General features: G+C 42.1%; 1 protein-coding gene across 1 annotated transcript in view; it reads right to left on the reverse strand.

The window, feature by feature from the left end:
* Positions 1-20,753, reverse strand: part of RAPGEF5 (Rap guanine nucleotide exchange factor 5) — a 192,152-nt gene that overhangs the window by 83,349 nt on the left and 88,050 nt on the right. Inside the window, exons 8-9 of the mRNA XM_081147885.1 lie at positions 13,789-13,862; positions 3,549-3,674 (exon numbers count right to left, since the gene is read on the reverse strand). Of these exons, the coding sequence (XP_081004011.1) occupies positions 3,549-3,674; positions 13,789-13,862 (200 nt within the window). The remainder of the gene's footprint in view (positions 1-3,548; positions 3,675-13,788; positions 13,863-20,753) is intronic.

A 20,753-nucleotide genomic window follows, 5' to 3' on the forward strand; every position in this document is an offset into this window, starting at 1 on the left:
AAGGTAATTTCTTTAAAGAATTAATGACCAAATGTTAATCTCACTAGCATAATATTTAGAAGAAATAGCCAATTTCTGTCCCCTTCTTAAAGTTCTCACATAATTTTCAACACTTAGGAAGAACTGCTGGGTAAATTTGCCTACAGCTAGCTCATAGAAATTAGGAAAACCAAGTGCTTCCTGAGAAACTTGTGAGAATTATACATTTAACTTTTTTTTCATTTCAGAAACACCTTGGCAGAAGCACAGAGTGAAGTGTGTCTCTAATTGCATGCATTTATAATCATGGCATTAACCAGTTTAGGCAAATATTAGAAATGCCTACTCAGAAAGCTCTGAGACCCTTCAATTTGTAATAAGACATACTAGCAACAAAAGCTTTATTCTATCAAATTCATGTCTTCCTCTGTGCAGTAGCTCTCTCATTTTGGCACGTATGTATAAAAGGGGATGTGGCATTCTAGAACTGGGGAAGCAATGCAGTTTAGTAAAAAGAATGACTCGATAGGCAACTCGAATTCTAACTCGAATTTTACCACTGCCTCATTAACCAGCTTTGGCCCAGGAATGGTAGATGAGGTAGATGAAGCATTTTTAAAACATGAAAAAGGAAACCTGTATGTCACTCCAGGGTTTGCTATTGTTATAACAAGTAGAGGAAACTGCAGGCCTAGGTTTACACTAAGTAAACTGTAGTTTCCTCTGTACATGCTGTGTGTTGTAATTGAGTTTTTATGAGTAAGAGCAGACGATGGCTATTGAAAAGAAAGGAAGGGCAGGGAAAATGAAAATGCTGCACCCACCTTAGGGACACTGTGACCTCACCGTGCAAGGACAGGTATCAATATATTGAATGCTTAACACATAAAGGAATAATATAACCTACCAAATGGTTTTTATTACCGATAAACTATTATAAAAAGTATACGCATCTAGTATCAAATAATCCATTTAGTGGAGCATCAGCCTTGAAGATGGAAGATGGAAGCAACCTAGGTGCCCATCAATAGGTGATAGATAAAGAAGTGGTGCCTTTATACAATGGAATATTAACCGGCCATAAAAAAGAATCAGGTCTTACCATTTGCAGCAGCAGGGATGGACCTAGAGGGTAGCATGCTAAGTGAAACAAGTCAGACAGAGAAAGACAAATACCATATGATTTTACTTATATGTGGAACCTAAATGGACAATATAAACAAACAAAACAGAAACAGACTCATAGATACAAAGAACAGACTGATGGTTGCCAGAGGGGAGGGAGGTTGGGGGACTGGGTGAAAAAGGTGACGGGATTAAGAAGTACAAATTGAAATTTAGAAAATAGTCATGGGGATATAAAGTACAGCATAGGAAATGTAGTCAATAATATCGTAATAACCATGTATGTTGTCAGATGGGTATTAGACTTACGAGGGGGCATTTCATCAATCATAGAAATGTCTAACCACTATGTTATACACCCGAAACTAATATAAAATAGTACTGAATGTCAACTGGAATTGAAAAATTAAAATACAGAAAAAACAAGATTAGTTCAACCGGTGTCATCCTGTAGGAAGGAGACCACAGAATGTCTCCGTTATATTTATCACCAAGGAAGAAAGCTCCTAACCATTCCTTACTTTCAGCTTCAGTAGGAAAAGTCTACACAGAAAAAGCCATAGTTCCAATGTTTATTGATAGTCCATCTTTCCTCCCAGAAACACCAACACCTCAGAGCTGTTAGCGCATCCATGTTATGACATTACGCAAGAAGTGAAAAAACCTCAGAGCTCCATTTTACAATCTTAACGTGAAGGTTTGAAGATGACAGAGTAGATAACATAAGCAAAGTTGCTAACCTCCTATGACTAAATTTCTGTCTCACGTTAAAAGTATTTACAGTCATTGGCACCAACTTCAGATTTCCATTTTTACATATTTGGATGGTATTATGTTCTCATTAGCTATAACTATAGTATTCTGGATTGAACTAAATATAGGTCAAAGGCAACACAAGTACTTTTTAAATAAGCATAAAGTTGTTTGGGGCCTAAGGCTTGGTGAAGTGGTACTCTACCGCTTGTTTGATTTCAAAAGATCTTGCCCTATGCTCAGGTTGTTGTTGGTCCATTGAATCGAATATGCAATGCACTGTAAAATATGTCATTCATTTTAAGGACCACTTGGAAAGAAAAGGGTCCACAACTAAACTATAACATGTTTTCATGTCATCAATCATTAAGGCCCATCCTGATTTCGGAGCTGCTGAAAAGTGGGGAAGATGTGCATCTTAAAATTAATGAAATATGGCATATGAAAATGTTACTCTTCTAATAAAAAAAATCAAAAGGAATATTGTTTTGAGAAATTTAAGTCATGGGCTGGGATATTCAAATATGCCACAGATGAGGCAGGGGTTAGGAGTTAGTCTTTGATACCGTCAACCAACCTTCAGGGTGCTTTCAACAACCTAAATTTTTCAATAGTACCTAGCAAAGTGAAGGTTCCTGAGACCTCCATTTGTCAAGTCAACAGTCACCCCTGAAACAGCTCAGTTACAAGGCTTTGAAATTGCCGAATTATCTTGCCCCTTTAGCACCAATTGTTAGAACCTGATGTTACACCGTGGGAGATGTGTTATGTCATTAAACCAAACAGCCTGCTAACCTTGAACATGCTCAAATCCTGCTCAGTAAAAACCCTGGCATTGGTATTGACAGCCTTGGAGCAGAAAACGCATGAAGCACTTTTTCCCTTTGGAAAGGGTTGAAAATAAAATTCCAAGGAAAAATGAAAGTCAGAGAAAGACATGTTTATAAGCACAGAGGAATTTTCCCCTTCGCGAGCAACACTGGCTAGTTCAGCACTGAGAGTGAAGTCTTACAAATAACAACAAAAGTCAACAGGCAACAATGCTCAGCAGAAGAAAGTGGCTCCATTGTCTTCCCAGCATGACAGCAGAGGCATTGGTTCTAAGGCTCAATCTGAATAACTGCTTTCAGGGGACCGAGCCCAGCGTCCCTTCCCTCCAGTTTAACCACATCCAGACAATATAACTCTTGTTGGAACACAAACATTCACAAGACGCTGGGAAAACTCCCTTCTGACTCTCCCGCCTGGTGAGAGCATCTATAATCTGTTCTTGTCTATTTCTAGGGACTCGGGATACATTTGTTTGGTAACTAGAACCACCCTTGTACTAATCAATCATAAAAAGTGTACGTTCTTTCAAAATCCATATTCCACAAACTTTCTGATGGGATGAAATCCCCAAAGTCCAACTTGAAAGCCAGCAACTCAGGATCACAAACAGACATGCATTCATAGCTGCTTACATGTGTCCTTTTATTTCTACACAATTTAAGAGTCCTCTTATAAATCCAGTGTTGTAAACCACTGGCTTTGAGCAGTCATTTTTACTAAGGAGGATGCTCTTGGGGGGAAAATATAAAAAGCCAAACCTTAAAGAATTTTAAGTAAAAAATTATTTCCTTCAAGCATACAACCAGACAGAAACATTTCCCACCCCTCCGAACCTGCACCATCAAGAGGAAAGGGCTTACGTGTTCAGATTTCTCCTGTTCCTTTTTGTCTGTCTGCAAAAACTGACAGTTTTCTCTCGCCAGCTTCTGGACCAGCTCAATTCGTCCGATGTCATCTCTCCCCTGAAGCCTGCACATCACTCCTGCCTTCAGAGTTGGAGAAAAAGCGAAGATGTACTTAAACCCACAGTCCCAGGACATGACACCGCTGCAAAGTTCACCTTATAACAAGCTCATCTTCTCCGTCGCTCGGACTCAATCATGGTCTTGGTAAAATATTGGGCTTTTCCCCGATTGAAATTGTATTATTTTAGCCTAGGAATGCCACAGCAAAATCTTAAAGTTGAGATCACTGAATGGTCTACTTTAAGAGAGCGACGGGCAGAGCAAACTAAATCATTTGCTACTAATGTGTGCTCCTGATACGCCACTATTTGTTCCTGACAGCCTGTTTCCTGTTACATAAGCAAAGCCTAGTGAGAAGGTTAAAAACTCATGGGAAAGTTAGCCAGGAACCACTCCGGCAAAAAGGGCGCAGTGATACAGAGTTCTAAAAATAACAGGACAAACCTCCTAATGCTTTAGCTCCACCAGATCATTCCATGTACAAATACACAGTTAACAAGAGCACAAGGTTTTGTTTTCTTTTTCACAACTGGAAAGTTACTATGGGTTATTATTAGCAGAACATCTCCATTGTTGCATAAAATATAGTGGAAAAGTTTATTAAAAATAAGCTGGAGCCCTGGCTGGTGTGGTTCAGTGGTTAGAGCATCGGCTTGCGCACCAAAAGGTTGCAGGTTCAATTCCTGGTCAAGGGCACATACCTGGGCTGCAGGCTCGATCCTTGGCGCAGGTTGGGGCACGTGCGGGAGGCAACCAATGGATGTGTCCCTCTCATCTCAATGTTTCCCCTCTCTCTCTCTCCTCCCCTCCCTCCCTTCTACTTTCTCTAAAAATGAATGGAAAAATATCCTTGGGTGAGGGTTAACAGCAACAAAAAAGCTGCAAAGAAAGGCTTAAAATTTCCTCAGGGTTTGGAAATGATCCATAAAGCATCATATTTTTGTTTTGTTTTTACATGAAACAGAGTTTATTCTTTTTTTTTTGAGGTTTTTTAAAAATTTTTAAATTTATTTATTTATTTTTAAATTTATCTTTATTGTTGGGAGCATTATATTTTTGATTAAGCCAAAGTACCTAAGTAATAATAATATGGAGAAGAATCTAGGACTTTGATTAGACAAAAAAATATGTTCATTATAACACAAGTTATGAACTTTTCTGCTCAAATTCTTTAAAAAATGGCTCATACTGACATATCAGGACATGATCTAATAAATAAATCTAAAGTTACTCTTAGCAAGAGCAGTCAAAACTATGGAATTTTTGTTTTACTCAACACAAGATTTAAATGAACTCAGCGACATAGCCAAATATGGAAAAGGGGCCAGAGCTGATCACAGCTCTATGGTCTTAACACTTAGTGATAAAGTTACCCATTTTGCTGAGTGGGCATCAGAAAATGAGACCTGATATGCAAAGCAATGACTAAATCTTCATTTCTGGGGGCAAGGGCATCTACTTATCTACCAGATTCTCCAACAACCAGGAAGGAAACAAAAAAAGTCCATGAAGTGGCCAACTCCCGGACTACAGCAAGTGGATTTCCTCCACCCAAGTCACAGATTTATTTTTACAACATCCTCACAGGAGATATTCCAGTTCCTTTCCAAGGTTCCCTTGGACAGGCATCTCAGTTTATCTTAAGACAGCCTGTGTTCTTGTGAGAGTTAGAATTGTTGGAAAGTCCCTTCCACACTAGACAAAACTCTGGAACCACTGAACTTCAATCCACGAGTACTAGTTTTGCCTTTTAAAGCAACTGAAACTCTATTTTTTATTCAATATGACAACCTTTCAAGTATCTAAATACCAATATTTATGATAGCCCCCTTATGGCATTCCCCATATACATCCCTATTTTATTCAATGATTCATTCTTTCATTCACTCACTCAATAGATTTTATTTGAGCAACAATCATGTGCCAAGGTCTACCGTAGGTTCTAAGGACATAGTGGTAAACAACAACTACAAAAAACAAAGTCCCACGTGTCATTGAGCTTATATTCAATAAGGGATGTGGACTATATCGCATACAGATATGAAATATCAGGATATGACAGGAAGGAAAATAAAGCAAGGCAAGGGGGCAATGGGATGAGTGGAGGATTCAGACAGAAATGTCAGGGAAGGATTCTGTAGAAAGATAACATGTGAATGGAGACCTAAAAAAAAGTGAGGACGTGTGTTCCAGGCAGAGTAACAGAAGTGCAAGGGCCCTGAGGCTTGCTGGGCTGTATTTGATAGATTCAAGGACGAGCAGAGAGAATGGCATGGCTGAGGCAGAAATTGGTAAGGGGGCGGGATCGGTGGGATTGGTCAGAGGTGTGGTTCGAGCAGATCACATAGTTCCGATTCTTTTTCTGAATGAGGTGGAAATCTTTATAGAAGGTTTGAACACAGGGCTGGCATAGTCCAACTTAGATTTTAACAGGAGCATTCTGTCTTCTGTGTTGAGAAAACACTGTTGGGTGGGGACCAGTAGTTGAAGCTAGAAGATCAATTAGGAGACTGGTCTTCGGACAAGAAATGGCTTGGAACTTGTGGTAGTGGTGGAGATGGCAGGAAAGTGGTTAGAATCTGGGTGTTTTTCAAAGGTTGGGGTAACAGATTTTGTCTCCAAGATATCTGGCCTGAGCAACTGGAAAGGTAGGATTATCATTTACTACAGATGGGAAGCCTGGGGAAAAAAGGTCTGGGAAGAAATGTGCCTATTAGACGCCCAAGTGGAGCTGCCAGGCAACGGCAGTCTAGAGGGCCAGGGGAGAAGTCCAGGCTGGAGCTAGGGATTTGGGAGTCATCGTAGTGTCGATGGTGTTGAAAACCAGAGGAATGAGTGAGGTTGCCAATGGAGTGATATAAACAGAGAAGAGAAATCCAGGAGCTGGGTCTCAGGTTTAGACATTGGGAAGGTGAGGAGTAGCCAGAAAAGGAGACCAAGAAAGAGTGGCTCCAGGAGGACAACCTGGTGAGAGGTGGAGAAGGTAAATGGCGAGGGAGGGGTAAACGGTATCAAATGCTGCTGAAATATCAAAGGGGAGGGGTGCAAAATAACTGGCACCGAATTTGACGAAAGTAACTCGTGACTTTAAAAATAGCTTTTGGGGTTTTCTGAGAGAAAAGTGGTGGGGGAAATCCTTAGCTTGGGTTCAACGGAGAGTGAGCGACAGCTCTTCTAAAGAGTTTTGTTACAAGAAATGGGGCACTAGCTAAAGAGTGATGTCGGAGGGAGTTTTGCTTCTTGCCGGTATAAGGTGAGGGGGAGTCCAGCGTATTTATCTTCATTAGAAATCACCCAGTATGGAGGGAAATCTGATGACTGAGGAGAGAGAGAAGGCACTTTCAGGAGGAAGGTCCTTGAGTAGAAAGGCGGCAGAGATCTACTCTCAGACAGAGCCAGGACTGCTGCTATGTCACTCACTGCAAGAGGAGGGAAGCTGAAGTCCAGGGTAGATACGCAGGGAGGCTGGCGTATCTGGTGGTGGGACATGTGGACATTCTTTCCTGAAGGCTTCTATTTCCCAGAAAAATAAGAAGTCGTGTTATTAACTGAGAGTAAGGACTGTGACAAGGTGCTGGGGGCATGAGAAAAGAAGTCGTTTTCAGTAGCAAAGGTTGGCAAACTTTTTTTGTAAAGAGCCAGAGCGTAAATATTCTAGGCTCAGCGGGCCATGCGCGTGGCCTCTCGGGTAACTGCCCGATTCTGCAGTTTTAGTGCCGAAGCAGCAGGAGACCACGCGTGGATGGAAGAGCACAGCTGGGCCCGGCGGTGCTCTCTGTACGCAAACGGGCCGTGGCTGCGGTCGGTCAGCCCCGACTGGGAGAAGCAGCGGAGCAAGGAAAGCGGGGTGAGGCTGCCGAGCTTCGCGACGGGCGCTGGGCTTTCCGCTCCCATCGTTACTGTCCTCGCCGTCCTCTGCAGGATGTACTTTTGTTTGTCAGCATTTTAACGGAGCCCCAAACCTGAAACAATGCTAAATATATGGGCCAACCTTGAAAATGCTTTTTTTTTTTAAGATTCTTTTAAGATCAGTAGCAGAGAGTAAAAGACGACGAGTGACATTAGGTACCCTCCTTTACGTTAAGAAAGCAAGGCAACTACTCACTGAAATCTCTACACGGAAATGATGAACATTGTTTAAATCTTTTGACATTAGAAGGAATAAGTTTGTTATCTAGGAAATTCACTGATGCCGACCATCCCTGTCATCCTCAGTTTTAGATACTCTGTCCTGCCAGTGAAGAGAGGACGTCAATGACCCTGCAGCTCAGGCCCTGCGCCCTGGCTGGCTGCTCAGCAGCGTGATGAATAAAGGGCACGCGCGGGCTTGGGCGGGCTGGGGTGGCGCGGGGGGCAGCACGCACAGCTATCTAATGAGCCTATTTCGCCTTCTCTCCAGCACAGGCTCCAAAGCAACTGGGCTAAGCTCCCTGGACTCCAATGTGAAGAGAGAGCCTTTCCTTCTGTTTGTGGGCCCCTTAAAAAAACAACCGATGACATCATCAGCAATAAAAGGGTGGGGCTGAGTGGAGGAAATTTAAGAGACCTTGGCTATCTTTTTTGGTTTCTGTGTAAACATAAGTTTTTAAGGAACCTTAAACATTCTTCATATCATATGCATAGGATTCGAAGTACAGACTCCTCTTTTTTAAGGAAATACATTTTTATTAGAACCTGATACTTGGGTGCACAAATTATGTATTTTAAACATAAAATGCTGTTACTTTTAAAAATGGGTTTCAGATTGACTTATTTCATATTTATAATTAAATCATCTTATAATTGAAAAAGAAATACTGTTGTCTTGATTTTCTGGGTTCTGCATAATTCCTAGATGCATTTTCACACAATAATCAATTCTAAGCAATCTTACAGGAGGTTTATGAATCCTTCTTTTTGCCCTGGGGTACTTTAAGCCCAGAGCAATGCCCATACATCCTATATCATTCTATAAGGCCGCCTTCTTTGGAAGCACCACACTAAACCAGATGTTTTCAGGGGGTCCCTTTCAAAGCTCCACAATTTAGTGATTTAATTCCAAAAACCCATGTATTTATTAATATACTTTAGGAGCTTTGTTATAGCAGGAGAAGCAGGATAACTAACAGCTCTTGCTCCAGACTTTCACGTTCCTGGACTACTTAATTTATTGATATGAAATTAATTATAAACAGTTTACCTAACACTGCTAGGCCAGAAAAAAAATAAAAGATTAATGTGTTCACATCAGAAGAGTTATCAAAGAGCCTTATGCCAAGGTCTGCTTTGGAAAAAAAATCTGTGTAATGTATCATTAAAACTATTCATGATTTTCAGTATTTGAGAAGAGAAATGTTATGAATGTAAATGAAAAGTCTGTTTCCTTTATAAATGGAGTCATAAAAGTGTTGGGCTCATTTTTCAGCGGTAAATGAAACTTGGACAGGATTCCCTTAGGAAAAGCTGCAATGATAAATGAACCACCTTTCTGACAAAAGGTGAAAGAGCACAGTTCTATGTATGAAACATGTTCTGCATTATTGTAACTTTAAAGATCACTTAGAAAAAACAGCATGCAGAGATTGCTATCAAGGGAAAATCCAGGATGGAAGAGGCTGTCTTTTATGAAGCACTTTTACAATTACAGAATGCTAGGCCATACAAATTTAGGGTATTTGGACAAATTCTTATTGATTATTACATTATAGATTCATTTCTTTAAAAATTAAATCTTGACTAGAAAGTCACAAAAGAATTTTTTTTGCTACTCGAAACAGAAAATCCAAATGGCAGAATCAAACACTGATGGGTTGGGATGGTACATTTCATTACTCAATTATCTGTGCCTATTTCCACCACAGAAAATAATACGATATGCTGGGGCCTCTTAGGGCCTTAGAAATCAATCATTGACCCCCAGGCCCTCACTGTACATGTGAAGCAATGCAAATCCAGGGTGGGTCACTCCTCTGGTTCTCCTCCTTTGTGGAATCACCTCAACACTGGTCAGAGCACCCATCCTATACAAACACTAGGTGATACTGCATCCAGCCCGAGCATGCTGGGAGCAGGCAGAAACCATAGGACATGAAATTTATTTCTGTGATTTCCCTCAAATGTTTTCTTGGTCTACTATACGCATATAATTTTCTCTTCTGATGAAACTAAATACATTATATTTTTACATAATTCACTGAACAAGGGGTTCATTCATCACATATATCTGATTCCTTGAACTTTCAGACTAGAACAGAGAGGTCACCAACATTTTATCTTGCTCTGACCTGAGAGAAATTACAGATCAGATCTATATATATTACTGATCACACTGCCGAGCAGGGCAGCAAAGCTGACAGATAATAAAGGAGTAAAACAACTGAATAAGTGAATTCTAATCACTTCTAGCATAAAGGACTTAAAAGGACCATCTGTTTTCTATGGTACCTATCACTGACTTAAATAAGAGCTTTCTTCAACCTACTAAGGAAAAGTTACTCTTGGGCTACTGATAAATGAATCATCAAATATTTGTCAGTTAACTTGTATAATTAACAGTTATCAGCACTTAGCATTAAAATAATCTATTCCAATGGAGGATAATGAAAATAACGACCAAATCCAGTGGTCGATGGCCACCTGAACAAATGGGAGAATTTCCAACGTTCAACACGTTATAAATTATCATTGAAGGTCTCACTAGAACCCTTAAACTGGGACCTGACAAAAAGTCTGCACATTTTGATAAAGATTCTTTAATCCTTAGTCCTACACAAAGAGTTACAGCGAGTGAAAGGACTAGAATGGTTATGTATGTGAAGACACCATAATGGTAGGTAGAGAGCGCTGCTGCAGCCCAGCTGCGTCAGGCACCTTAAATATTCAGGCCAAAAAGCAATGTGACAGATGATCATGACGATGATGACACCTCATGACGCTGAGTTTTTTTGAGTACTACATGCCAGGCACCGATCTAATTACTTCACATATACTCATTTAATCTTCAAAACAACCCAACATTTACCCCCATTTTACAGCTGCTAGGAAGGCAGTTTAGTACAGTGGTTAAAAGCAAGAATGCCCGAGCCAGACGGCCTAGGTTTGATTCCTGGCCCCACCACTTACCAGCTCATCTGTAAAGTGGTGATATTTATATTATTTGCCTCACAGAGTTTTCTCTGAGGTTTAAATACACTAATAATAATGAAGAGCTTAGAAGAGTGCCTGGTACAGATGGAGATTTGCATTCATAAGTGTTAACTCTCAATCCTATTAGAGAAAAGGACCGTGGGCCACAGGAGAGTGGAGTCACCTGCCCGAGGCTGCTGTGGCAGAGCCAGGAAAGGAACCAAGGACGTCTGGCCTTCGGACGCTCCTCTGCGTGCCAGTATGGTCGGCATAATTTATGTTGCTTCATTTCAATCTCATGACAACTTCTTAATATCTCCGCTTTACACAGATGAAAACCAAGCATGCTAATCACTGCCTAGCACGATGGGGACACTTTCATGACAAAGACACAGATGCTACCCTACAGGAACCTATAGGTTTAGAGACATAAAGAATTGCCTACAGGCACCGGCTAGGAGGGAAGACGGGCCAGGAGGCAAATTCAACTCTGCGTGCACTCCTCTCCACTCTGCCCACACATCACGCATTAAAGCACGGTGTTTCTTAAGCAGAAAAGATTTTTAATAAGAAAAGGAAAAAAGGAACCAACACATTAGGGAGAACTGGAGTTTTCTGGTAGGTGGGAAACCTCTGTACAAGGCCAGTTTCTCTGGGGTTAGTGATGGTCTTACCCCTTCATACACCCAATGTTTTCAACAGCCTAGGGGCATTTTTCTCCACAGTGACACATTTCATCCCATATGGGAAAGGAATGAAAAAAACAATTTCCACTTAACTTGTTTAAAATATGCTCTGGAGTGAAGATTGCAATCATGTGAAAAACCATAGAGCCTGGCATATAGGTGCTTGGTCAATTATATGTGCATACATCAAACATCAAATTAATAAAAGTGGTTCGGCCAGTGTTGCTTAGTGGTTGAGCATAGACCCATGAACATGGAAGTCACAGTTTGATTCCCAGTCAGGGCATGTGCCTGGGTTGCGGGCTTGATCCCCAGCAGGGGGTGTGCAGGAGGCAGCTGATCGATGATTCTCTCTCACATTGATGTTTCTATCTCTCTCTCCCTCTCCCTTCCTCTCTGAGATCAATAAAAACATATTTTTAAAAGAAATTAATAAAAGTGGACGCATGTATACACACCCATAAGCACACACATACATCTATTTCTAATTCTGCCTAGATAGCGGATGGGGAATCTGAACGTTTTCTTTAAGCTCGCCTTACATGTCTGGAACTCCTGAGGATTCTACCCAGAGTGTCTGCGTAGATGGACCTGCAGAATCAAGGCAAGAACCTGGTGCTGCTTCTGCAGTAGCAGAAAAAGCTTTCTCAGATGCATCAGGGGGTGATGGCTGCCTCCTTCCAACACAGACGAGGCCTATGATACTGTGATTGTGCATCCCGCCTGGTGAACTTAACTCTTGACTTTCAAGCCTAAACAGAATCTGTTCCTAATCTAATAGACTCACTGGCTTCAACTGCTTTCATGATTTCATGCCTCTGTATGTCCTGTGCGATTATGTCACTGCTGCTGAAGAAAACCCCCAAATCTCCAAGAGCGGGGTCTGTGTCTCCTTTTGAGATACACAAAGAGATAAAACTGCATCAAGACAGACTTCTGCCCACAGAATTAGTTCAAACAAAAAATAACGATTTAAGTTTAGAAGCATCTGTCTCACTAAAGACTTAATGATTTAAGAAAGCTTCAAGAAAGGAATCCCTGCTGGGTGTGCTTGGAAGCCTGACATGTACTTTCGGAATGAACTTGTGGATTGCAGCATTTTGAATCATTACCATAGCAAAACAATTCCAAACAATGCAATCTTGACTGAAAACCTGAAAGTGATTATTCTGGACAGTTTCAGAACTTTAAAGGGGAGATGTGATGGGTTAGCCAAGCTAAGATTCTTTCCCCCTGTTTTTTGGCTTTATTGAAGTATACAAAAAGTTTGCACATACTTAACGTAAACATCTTGATGAGCTTGATATTGTGATATTGTTGACACAGACCTCAAAGGCCATTTCCTTTGCAGGGTCTTGTAGAACAGAACAGCTACCTGTTCTACAGAGGGCTCACCAAAGACTCACATGCTCCCAGAGTTTCTCCACCGTCTGCCTGAGCATACAGTCTGCCAGATTTTTCTACCTGGGTAGATCAGCCCTTTGCTCTGGACATGCCACAATCCATTTCAAACTAGTAGACTCACCTGGACCCACTTCTTTCGTGTCCTCATATATAATAAAATCCAGTGGCTTAGTTATCTTACATACTTTTCTTTTTAATCCTCACAACTATCCTGCCAGGTGGGTTTATAGGTGAGTAATCTAAAATTCAAAAGGGTTAAGAAACCAGCTTAAGGTAGCCAGCTATTTAGCTATGTTACATAATGCTATAGCTGGGTGTCAAGGGGGGGTAAAATTCTGAGAAGTAGAGTTGAATTACTGGGGACTTGCAAAAGAATGTCTTTAAATTAGGGACTTGCAAAAGAAAGTCGCTCATGCTGTTTCTCTTCCTGCTGTCCCCAATAAAAACCTCTAAATGCTCTGCTTTTACATAAAGTTAACAGTTCACAGCGTTAGGGTGTCCAAGTTTTTATGCTGCAATAGTGTTTGGAGGTAAGTTGCTACTAAAAGCATATCCATGCTATGATACTGGGGCTGGCACTGAATCCTGGCCGGTGAGGCATCGCGCTGACCTGTCTGGCCATGCCCCGGCTGTGCTGTTAGCTGAGCCTCCTTGGCTGTCTCCAGGGGATGGTCTGCCCGAGGGGTGCTCTCTCCTGGTCATTGCTTACTTTCCTTGCTTTCTCTGGGAAGTGGAATATGTCTCCCTACCTGTCCCTTCCCCATGAATGAAATTATAAATGTGATTTATAAAGCCTTTTTTTGATGAAATATCTCTCTATAAAAATAAGCACTTTATTCTCATAATATGACTATTTTACAAAACACAAAAGGTAAAACATATCAAACCTGCACTAACACAAAGAAAGGCACAGCGAGGGGCTGGCCCAGAACTGATCCTACCTGAGGATCTGGAACACTGTCAGCTTCGGCCACAGTTACAGGTTTGTCGCTGCTTTCCTCATCTTGTCCAATCGCTTAAATAAATAAGAAAGAGCGGTATTAAATACACACAGCATCCTAAGAACACTGTTTCAGATAATTTTCTTTCTGGTAGCAATTTGAGAGGTAAAAACGTTAGGTAGAATCACAAAATGTAAATATTGGTACTAGTTTATTACTTCTTGGATGAAGAGTTTAACCAATGGCACTGGGCACTTCTCATGCAGATTTTCTCATTTATTAAATCAGTGGCTGGGAAAACTTTGATCTCATTTTACTTTTCACCAAAACCTATCAGGACATCAACATATCAGTTTTGTGCTTCGCCCAAAGGGGAGTTGGGGTGTGGATGAAGGCCTCTACTAAGTTCATGTGAGAACGTCATTTTTTACTGTGATTTTTTTTGGTCTAATAGTTTAGCGTTATATAATAAAGGAAGCACAATATTTTGTATTTGGATTGCTCAATGCATTGCTACCACACAATTCCAAGCCGTGGAGCCTTGAGTCTACCCCCTCTCCCACCTTCCCGCAGCATCTCCCTGTCCAAGTCCTTGTCTCCCTTTCTGGGCTGGTGCAATAACCTATCACAAAGCCCCTGGTTCCAGCCTCCCTAATACAATCCAGTAAAGGCACATCTGCCAAAATAATCAATCTCAAAAAATACAACAAGTGCCATGCTCTGGCCTATGTGTTGCTTATCTTATCAAGAGTGAACTCTGTTCATCACCGGAGGTCTTCCTTGAGCCCTCTAGCTTCCTCCTAATCTCCAACTTCACCCTGACATTCAACACCAAAACATACTGTACCCAACTCGGACACAAGCACAGTGATTTCATTATTTTTCTCTTTATGCAGCTTGCTCTTCCATTTTAACAAATAGTTATTGAGCATCAACGATATGCCTAGCACTGGGTTATTCCTGTGAACAAGACAGATAACGCCCTGACCTCATGAAGTACACATACTACCTGGGGAAACAGCCAATGAACAATTACTACTACAACTAATAATAACAATAACAACAATAATTTGTAAAAAATAAAGTGGAATTAAAGATCACGATAAATGGGGAAATGACAGAAAAACACGTGTGAGAGGTCATTTTGGAGAGGAGACAAGGGGTGATGCTTCTATAAAGAGGTGATATTTGGGCTGAGATGGAGCCGCCTGTGGCAGGCGAGAGTGATCCTATGAGACAAGGCTGCAGAGAGTACGGCCACGGTAAGTTCAGATTTTAGCTTAAGAACGTGGGGAAGCACTAAGGAATTTCAAATCGGGAATTGCACGATTTGGTGCATTTTTCCAAAGTTCTTTTTGCCTTTTTTGTGGAGAACAGAGTTAAGAGAGTCAAGACAGGAGGCAGAGAGACCAGTTAGGTGACTCTTGCTCTCACCTTGGGTAGAGATGGCATTGGCTCAGACAAGGGAGGCGGCAAGGAGCTGAAGAAACGCGGAGGATTTGAGCGGTATTTTTAGACAAAATGGACACAATTTGCCAATGAATCGTAGCATTTATTCTTTTTAGCCCTCTCCATCAAAGGCAGACCAAAAAGTCCCCAACCCAGGCCAAAAACATACCGACCCCACTGATAGTGAGGTCGCCCACTGTACTTTTGGATTCAGTCTGCATTGTTTTGTGTACTTTTAAAAACTATGATTTCTGCTTGGTATTTTTAAAAATATCATCTCCTGTACCTTTTGCTTTTGCGTGCTTTTTACGCCCACCTAAACGCCGTGCACAGTCCAAGCTCTGTAACTACTACTGGGTGGAACAATTGCTCCCCAGTGACCCAGAAGCCCCGTCTTTGATGCCTATTGATAAAAAAAAAAAAAAAAAAAGACGGGAGGGAGATTCTGTTAAACTCCGTGGATACCTAGGATAACTCCTACCAGCTGAGCATCGAAAGTCCAGGCGGGAGCAGTGAAAGTGGGCAGAAGCTCTTTTGTTTCCAGCAAAAAGGTCCATTCATGCTCGTTCAAAGAAGGCCCCCTGTTGCTACTGCTGCCAGATTAGGAGGAAATTTAAGAATAAAGAAAAACACTAATGTTTTCTCTGCTAAACTAGAGGTGAATGCAAAGGAAAGCATAAAATATAGAATAACATCCTAAATTCCACTTAAAAATCAATGGGCTGGAGAAGTAAGGAAGTCCACTTAGCTAACTGAAATAATATAAGAATTCGTTCCTCACCCTGCAAGGGGGAGTCATTTTCCCGGAGGGGACAATCGATTCGATACCCATGTGAGACGACTTCACCCACGTGAAGGACCAAGGACACCCTGGCACTTAATTTATACTTTACTTGAATTTTTGTTCCTTCAAGTTTAAGTTTTGATGAAAATGAAGAAAGTTAAATTTTGGAATATTTTTTACCTACTAAGTTCATGTTTTTGTTTTTAAAACAATAACACTCTGGGGTAAAGGCATTTCTTTTTACCTTTTTATACTAAGAAATAGGACATGCAGAACAATGAAATACAATTTCAGGATTGAGAGTTAACATTTCTTTTTGAGTTTTAGGCAAAATTCTTAATACATATAGATAGAAGGAAGGGGGGAAGACATTAACACAAGAGAGTACTTGGGATAAAAGTTCAGTCCTATATAGTTCTAGCTTCTCCCCAACAATAGTGCTGCATTTTCTGGTCATGCCTTGGAAGATCTCAATACTTGTTGTCTGCATTACACTTTGTTTAACAGAGTAGAAATAGAAGCACAAGCAAGTTAAGGGGTTTGGCAAAGGGAACTCAGCCATCGATCTCAATCAGCGTAGTGGAGAGAGTCTCTAAGTTCTGGGGGACTCTTAACCACAGCACCCTGATCACGAAGAAAAAACCTCGGTCTCCCCCAACACAGAGATAACATTATTTTCTTGGAAATACTGAAAAATTATGATTCCAAAAATGCTTTTTAGCCAGTGGTTCCTATATACTAGTTGAGAACAGAGACTTAATTTATACTGGGCTTAAAAGGATTTGTGATTTCCCCATGAAGTCTCATGTATGAAATACATAGTCAGCTAAACGGGAGAGCTCTACGGCCCTTCAATACAAAGATTAATGTCAAGGAATAAATAAGGAGGCAGTTTCTCTCTTTGTGTCTCCTCCTGGTGCAACTCATGTGGTAAGAGGAGGAGGAAGCAGTTATTTAGATTTCTGAGCTTAGTTTTTTCTTTTATCTGATCAGAATATGAGTTGGTTGGGAGAGATTTCCTCTGCAAATATTGATTCTGGGACAGCTCCCTCCAGGGTAACACGTACACAGGAATGAGAGCTCCTGGGACCAGGGAGGTTCGGAGCCTCACTCTGCCAACACAAACCGTTCCCTTATCTCTCAACACCCAGAGTCTAAAAGCAAGAAAAGGCCTTTGAAAATAACTTACACAACAAAAGTCACAAGCACAAGATCAAAAGCATATATTTTGAATGGTGAACATGAGAGCCTACATGAGGACTAAGAATATATGTGGACTAATTAGCACTAATTCACATAAGAGCATTTGGTTTAAATGTACCTATTTGTATGTTGACAGTCTCCAAGAATTAAAGGGCTTACCTGCTATCACTTTCTTGTTGCCTTGGGGACAATAGGTATTCTCTCCCTACCACCTACTACAATGGTTGCTAAGAAAACTCTCCTGATAACTCTACTAATACTATTATTTAAACATAAAGGATCAATGTCCTTTCAAAATGATGCTTATTTAATTTCTGCTGATCAACTTTGTAAAGGTAGGAGCCACACTAACACATGAAACACGCAATGATTATAATGCACTAGGTGACTATAGTTGTCAGCATTCTTTCAAAATCAACCAAACTACTTTTTTTTTTAAATTTACAAATCAACCAAAAATTTAACTACAAACACAAAGTTAGCATTTTGAGTCTCAATGTGAAAAATCAGCAAACATAGTTGAGAAAAATAATCTGTTGAGTATTTTGCCAAGAATTAAAGATTTGTCAATAACCTAATCTTTCACCTGTGCAGCATTTTATGGGGAGAAAGCTCTTTCATGAAGGGTCTCATTTGATGTTCACACAGCCCGACGAGTCGGGCAGGTAAAATCACCCCCAGTTTATACGTGAGGTTAAGTAACCTGTCCTTGTTTTTAATATAAAACGTGTGCATCTGTGGCAGTCAAGCCTGCCTGGGGCAAGGATGGGGCAATACAGCTGGTCAAACTGCATGTCACAAATCCATTCATGTGGACCCATGTCTCTTTTCATTTCTTTCATGAAATAGAACAGAATACAATAGAAAGAATAGAAAAGGATTTTAAAAATGAAAATGCACTGCCACTAGTATTCTTCATAAATGTGGATGAGCTGTGCACCAGGTCGGACTCTTTTGTGTGTTCTGTGGGTTGTAGACACAAAAGTGTTAGGAAAACACAAAGGTGTTTCCGGGCCACAGGAGGCGGGACCCAGTTCCTCATTATCTAAATAACCAGCTATTTTTTTGTACCATTCCTGGAGAAGGGCCATAATATTTGCTTTAGGAGGCCCCTGAACCACACACCATCGACGTCCAGCAGGCACTACATGTCCTGCGGGTGGCAGGGAAACAAGCCTGCGGCAGGAACTGCTGAGAGCGTATGCCCAATGCTGGTCACCACGAATAGTCACAAATGCTTCATGATGTTCAAACCTCTCCTGTTCTTTGGAAAGTAAGGGAGCCCTGGATGCTTAGAGCGTCGGCCCACGCACCGAAGGGTTGCGGGTTCGATTCCTGGTCAAGGGCACATACCTGGGTGGTTGCAGGTTCAGTCCCTGGCAACAGTCAGGGCGCCACATGCGGGAGGCGACCAATTGATGTGTCTCTCTCACATGGATGTTTCTGTCTCCCCCCCCCTTCCCTTCCTCCCTCCTGCTCTCTCTAAAAATCAATGGAGAAAATATCTTCAGGTGGGGGTTAAAGCAAAAAAATTAAAAATAAAAGGAAAAAACAGCAGTTGCAACCTTCACCTTATTACTCTTTTTTCAGTGTTAAAATTTGAAAATAGTGGTCGGCTTTCACCGCCTTGACGTGCCGTATGTGCTAGAACCCGGCCCTGCGGTGCCTGTGGACCGTCTCTGAATGCTGACCAGCGGCCCTTTGTCTCTGCCCGGCTCTCAGCTCAGCCCCAGTCCGCTTCAGCCCGCCAGCTGAACTCGAGACTGTTGTTTTAAACTCTCGTCTCCATCCTATGACCCTCCGCCCTCGGAGAACGCAAGCTTCCCGCAGGCCCCCCTCCTGGGCGATCCTATCTGCTGCTCCGGTTTCAGCCCGCAGCGCTCTGCGGGCTGCTCCCAAATCTGCGTCTTCATCTCTGCCCTCTTCCCGGGCTCTGGGCCCACAGTTCCAGTTACACGCTGAGTAGGTTCCTTCCGCAGACTGTCCCGTATCTGCTGTGCGAGAGCTGCTGTGACAAGGGCAGAGGCACAGCCTGTCCTCGAGAAAGTCACCTGTTGACCGGGGTGAGAGGATGCAAAGGCCTGAGGTCGCGCGCGCAGCGCCTTCGCCATATTCCACAGGCCTCTCCCTCGTCCAGGGCCTGCGTTTTAATTTAGATCACCACCAGGCATCTTCACGTTTCTTCCTTTCCCTCCGTGCTCACATAAACCTTTCCCTAAATCCTGTCACTTCTAGCTCTGGGACGGTTCCCTCCTCTTCTTCCCTGCCACCGTCATAGCTCTGGACCTCTCCACCTTTCACCTAGGCCATGGCCACAGGCGCAGAGCCAGCCTCCTCTCGGCCTATTCGTTCTCCACACAGCTGCCCGAGTTCCGCTTCCAGAGGCCAGGCTGATGGTGGCACCCCCCACCCTTTAGACTCCCGCCTCTCCCTGCTTGGGGACCATGAGAGGCACACAAGAAGCTCAACACCAGCTCAGGCTCCAGGGCCCCATTCCAGTGTTCCTGATGCAGAGGGCTTAGCCTGGGGATGCGCACCTTGACCCAGGTGACCCCCACTTTATTAATAATCACTGGCCCACATTGGGGCTGAAGCCTCAGCCAGGCCTGGAAGGCGGGGCCATGGGGGCTCAGGCTCTATCCCCAGACACACCTAACAGTTATTTGATTCATTTCATATAGAAATTGACGTAAGTGAGATCATACATCTGTTCTCCCAAAGTGGACACTTACCCCAAGTGATGTTTTAGGACAGGTGTATGGTTGGCCTTCTCCTTAATCAGATTCCTAGAGCTATTATGATTATGCTCACTTTACAGATGAGAAAACTGAGGCTCAGGGATGTGAAATAGCTTGCCCAGAATGACACAGGAAGAGGGAGTTGGTGGAGGAGATAGTTAAATACCCAGGTCTTACTCTTTTCCGCTCCAATATGCTATGAAAATTTAAATTGCCTGAAATGAACTGCACAGGAGTGAGACGGAAAAGACAGAAAACAGGAGGTTTACTGCAAATGGTCTAAGGACTCACTTCAATTTCCTGGCTGAAGCCTCAGCAGGCCTGGAAGGCCAGGTCACTGGGGCTCAGGCTCTATCCTCAGACACACCTCAGGCTGGAGGCAGCTCAAGCCACTCAGAGCAGGCTCGGGGGCGCCTCCCTGCCGATGGCTGACTGTGTGATTTATGCCTCCCTAAGGCAGACAGGATTCCATTTCAGTTCTGTCTTTGTCTCACAGCAGAGAACCTCCAAACCTCCTTTCCTTCCACTTCTTAATGGGTTTTTACAGTGTTTTCTTTTGAGTAACATTTAATACACGTCCAGTTCATGGGAAAGTTATTCGACAGAGAAAAATGACAACACCACCAGAGCACAGTGTATCCTGTATCAAATCCTTCAACTAGATCATAAATATTTGCTCTGTAGGCCAGAGTAATAAAGAGCTAATCCATACTTGATCCCAATAACCCATCTGTTTGCCCTTCTTATAAGGAAACGTACCAGAAAAAAACAAGTTTCCTTTCATGCAAAGA

This window comes from Miniopterus schreibersii, assembly GCF_964146895.1.
Source record: "Miniopterus schreibersii genome assembly, chromosome: 9".
Classification (NCBI taxonomy): Eukaryota; Metazoa; Chordata; class Mammalia; order Chiroptera; family Miniopteridae; genus Miniopterus; species Miniopterus schreibersii.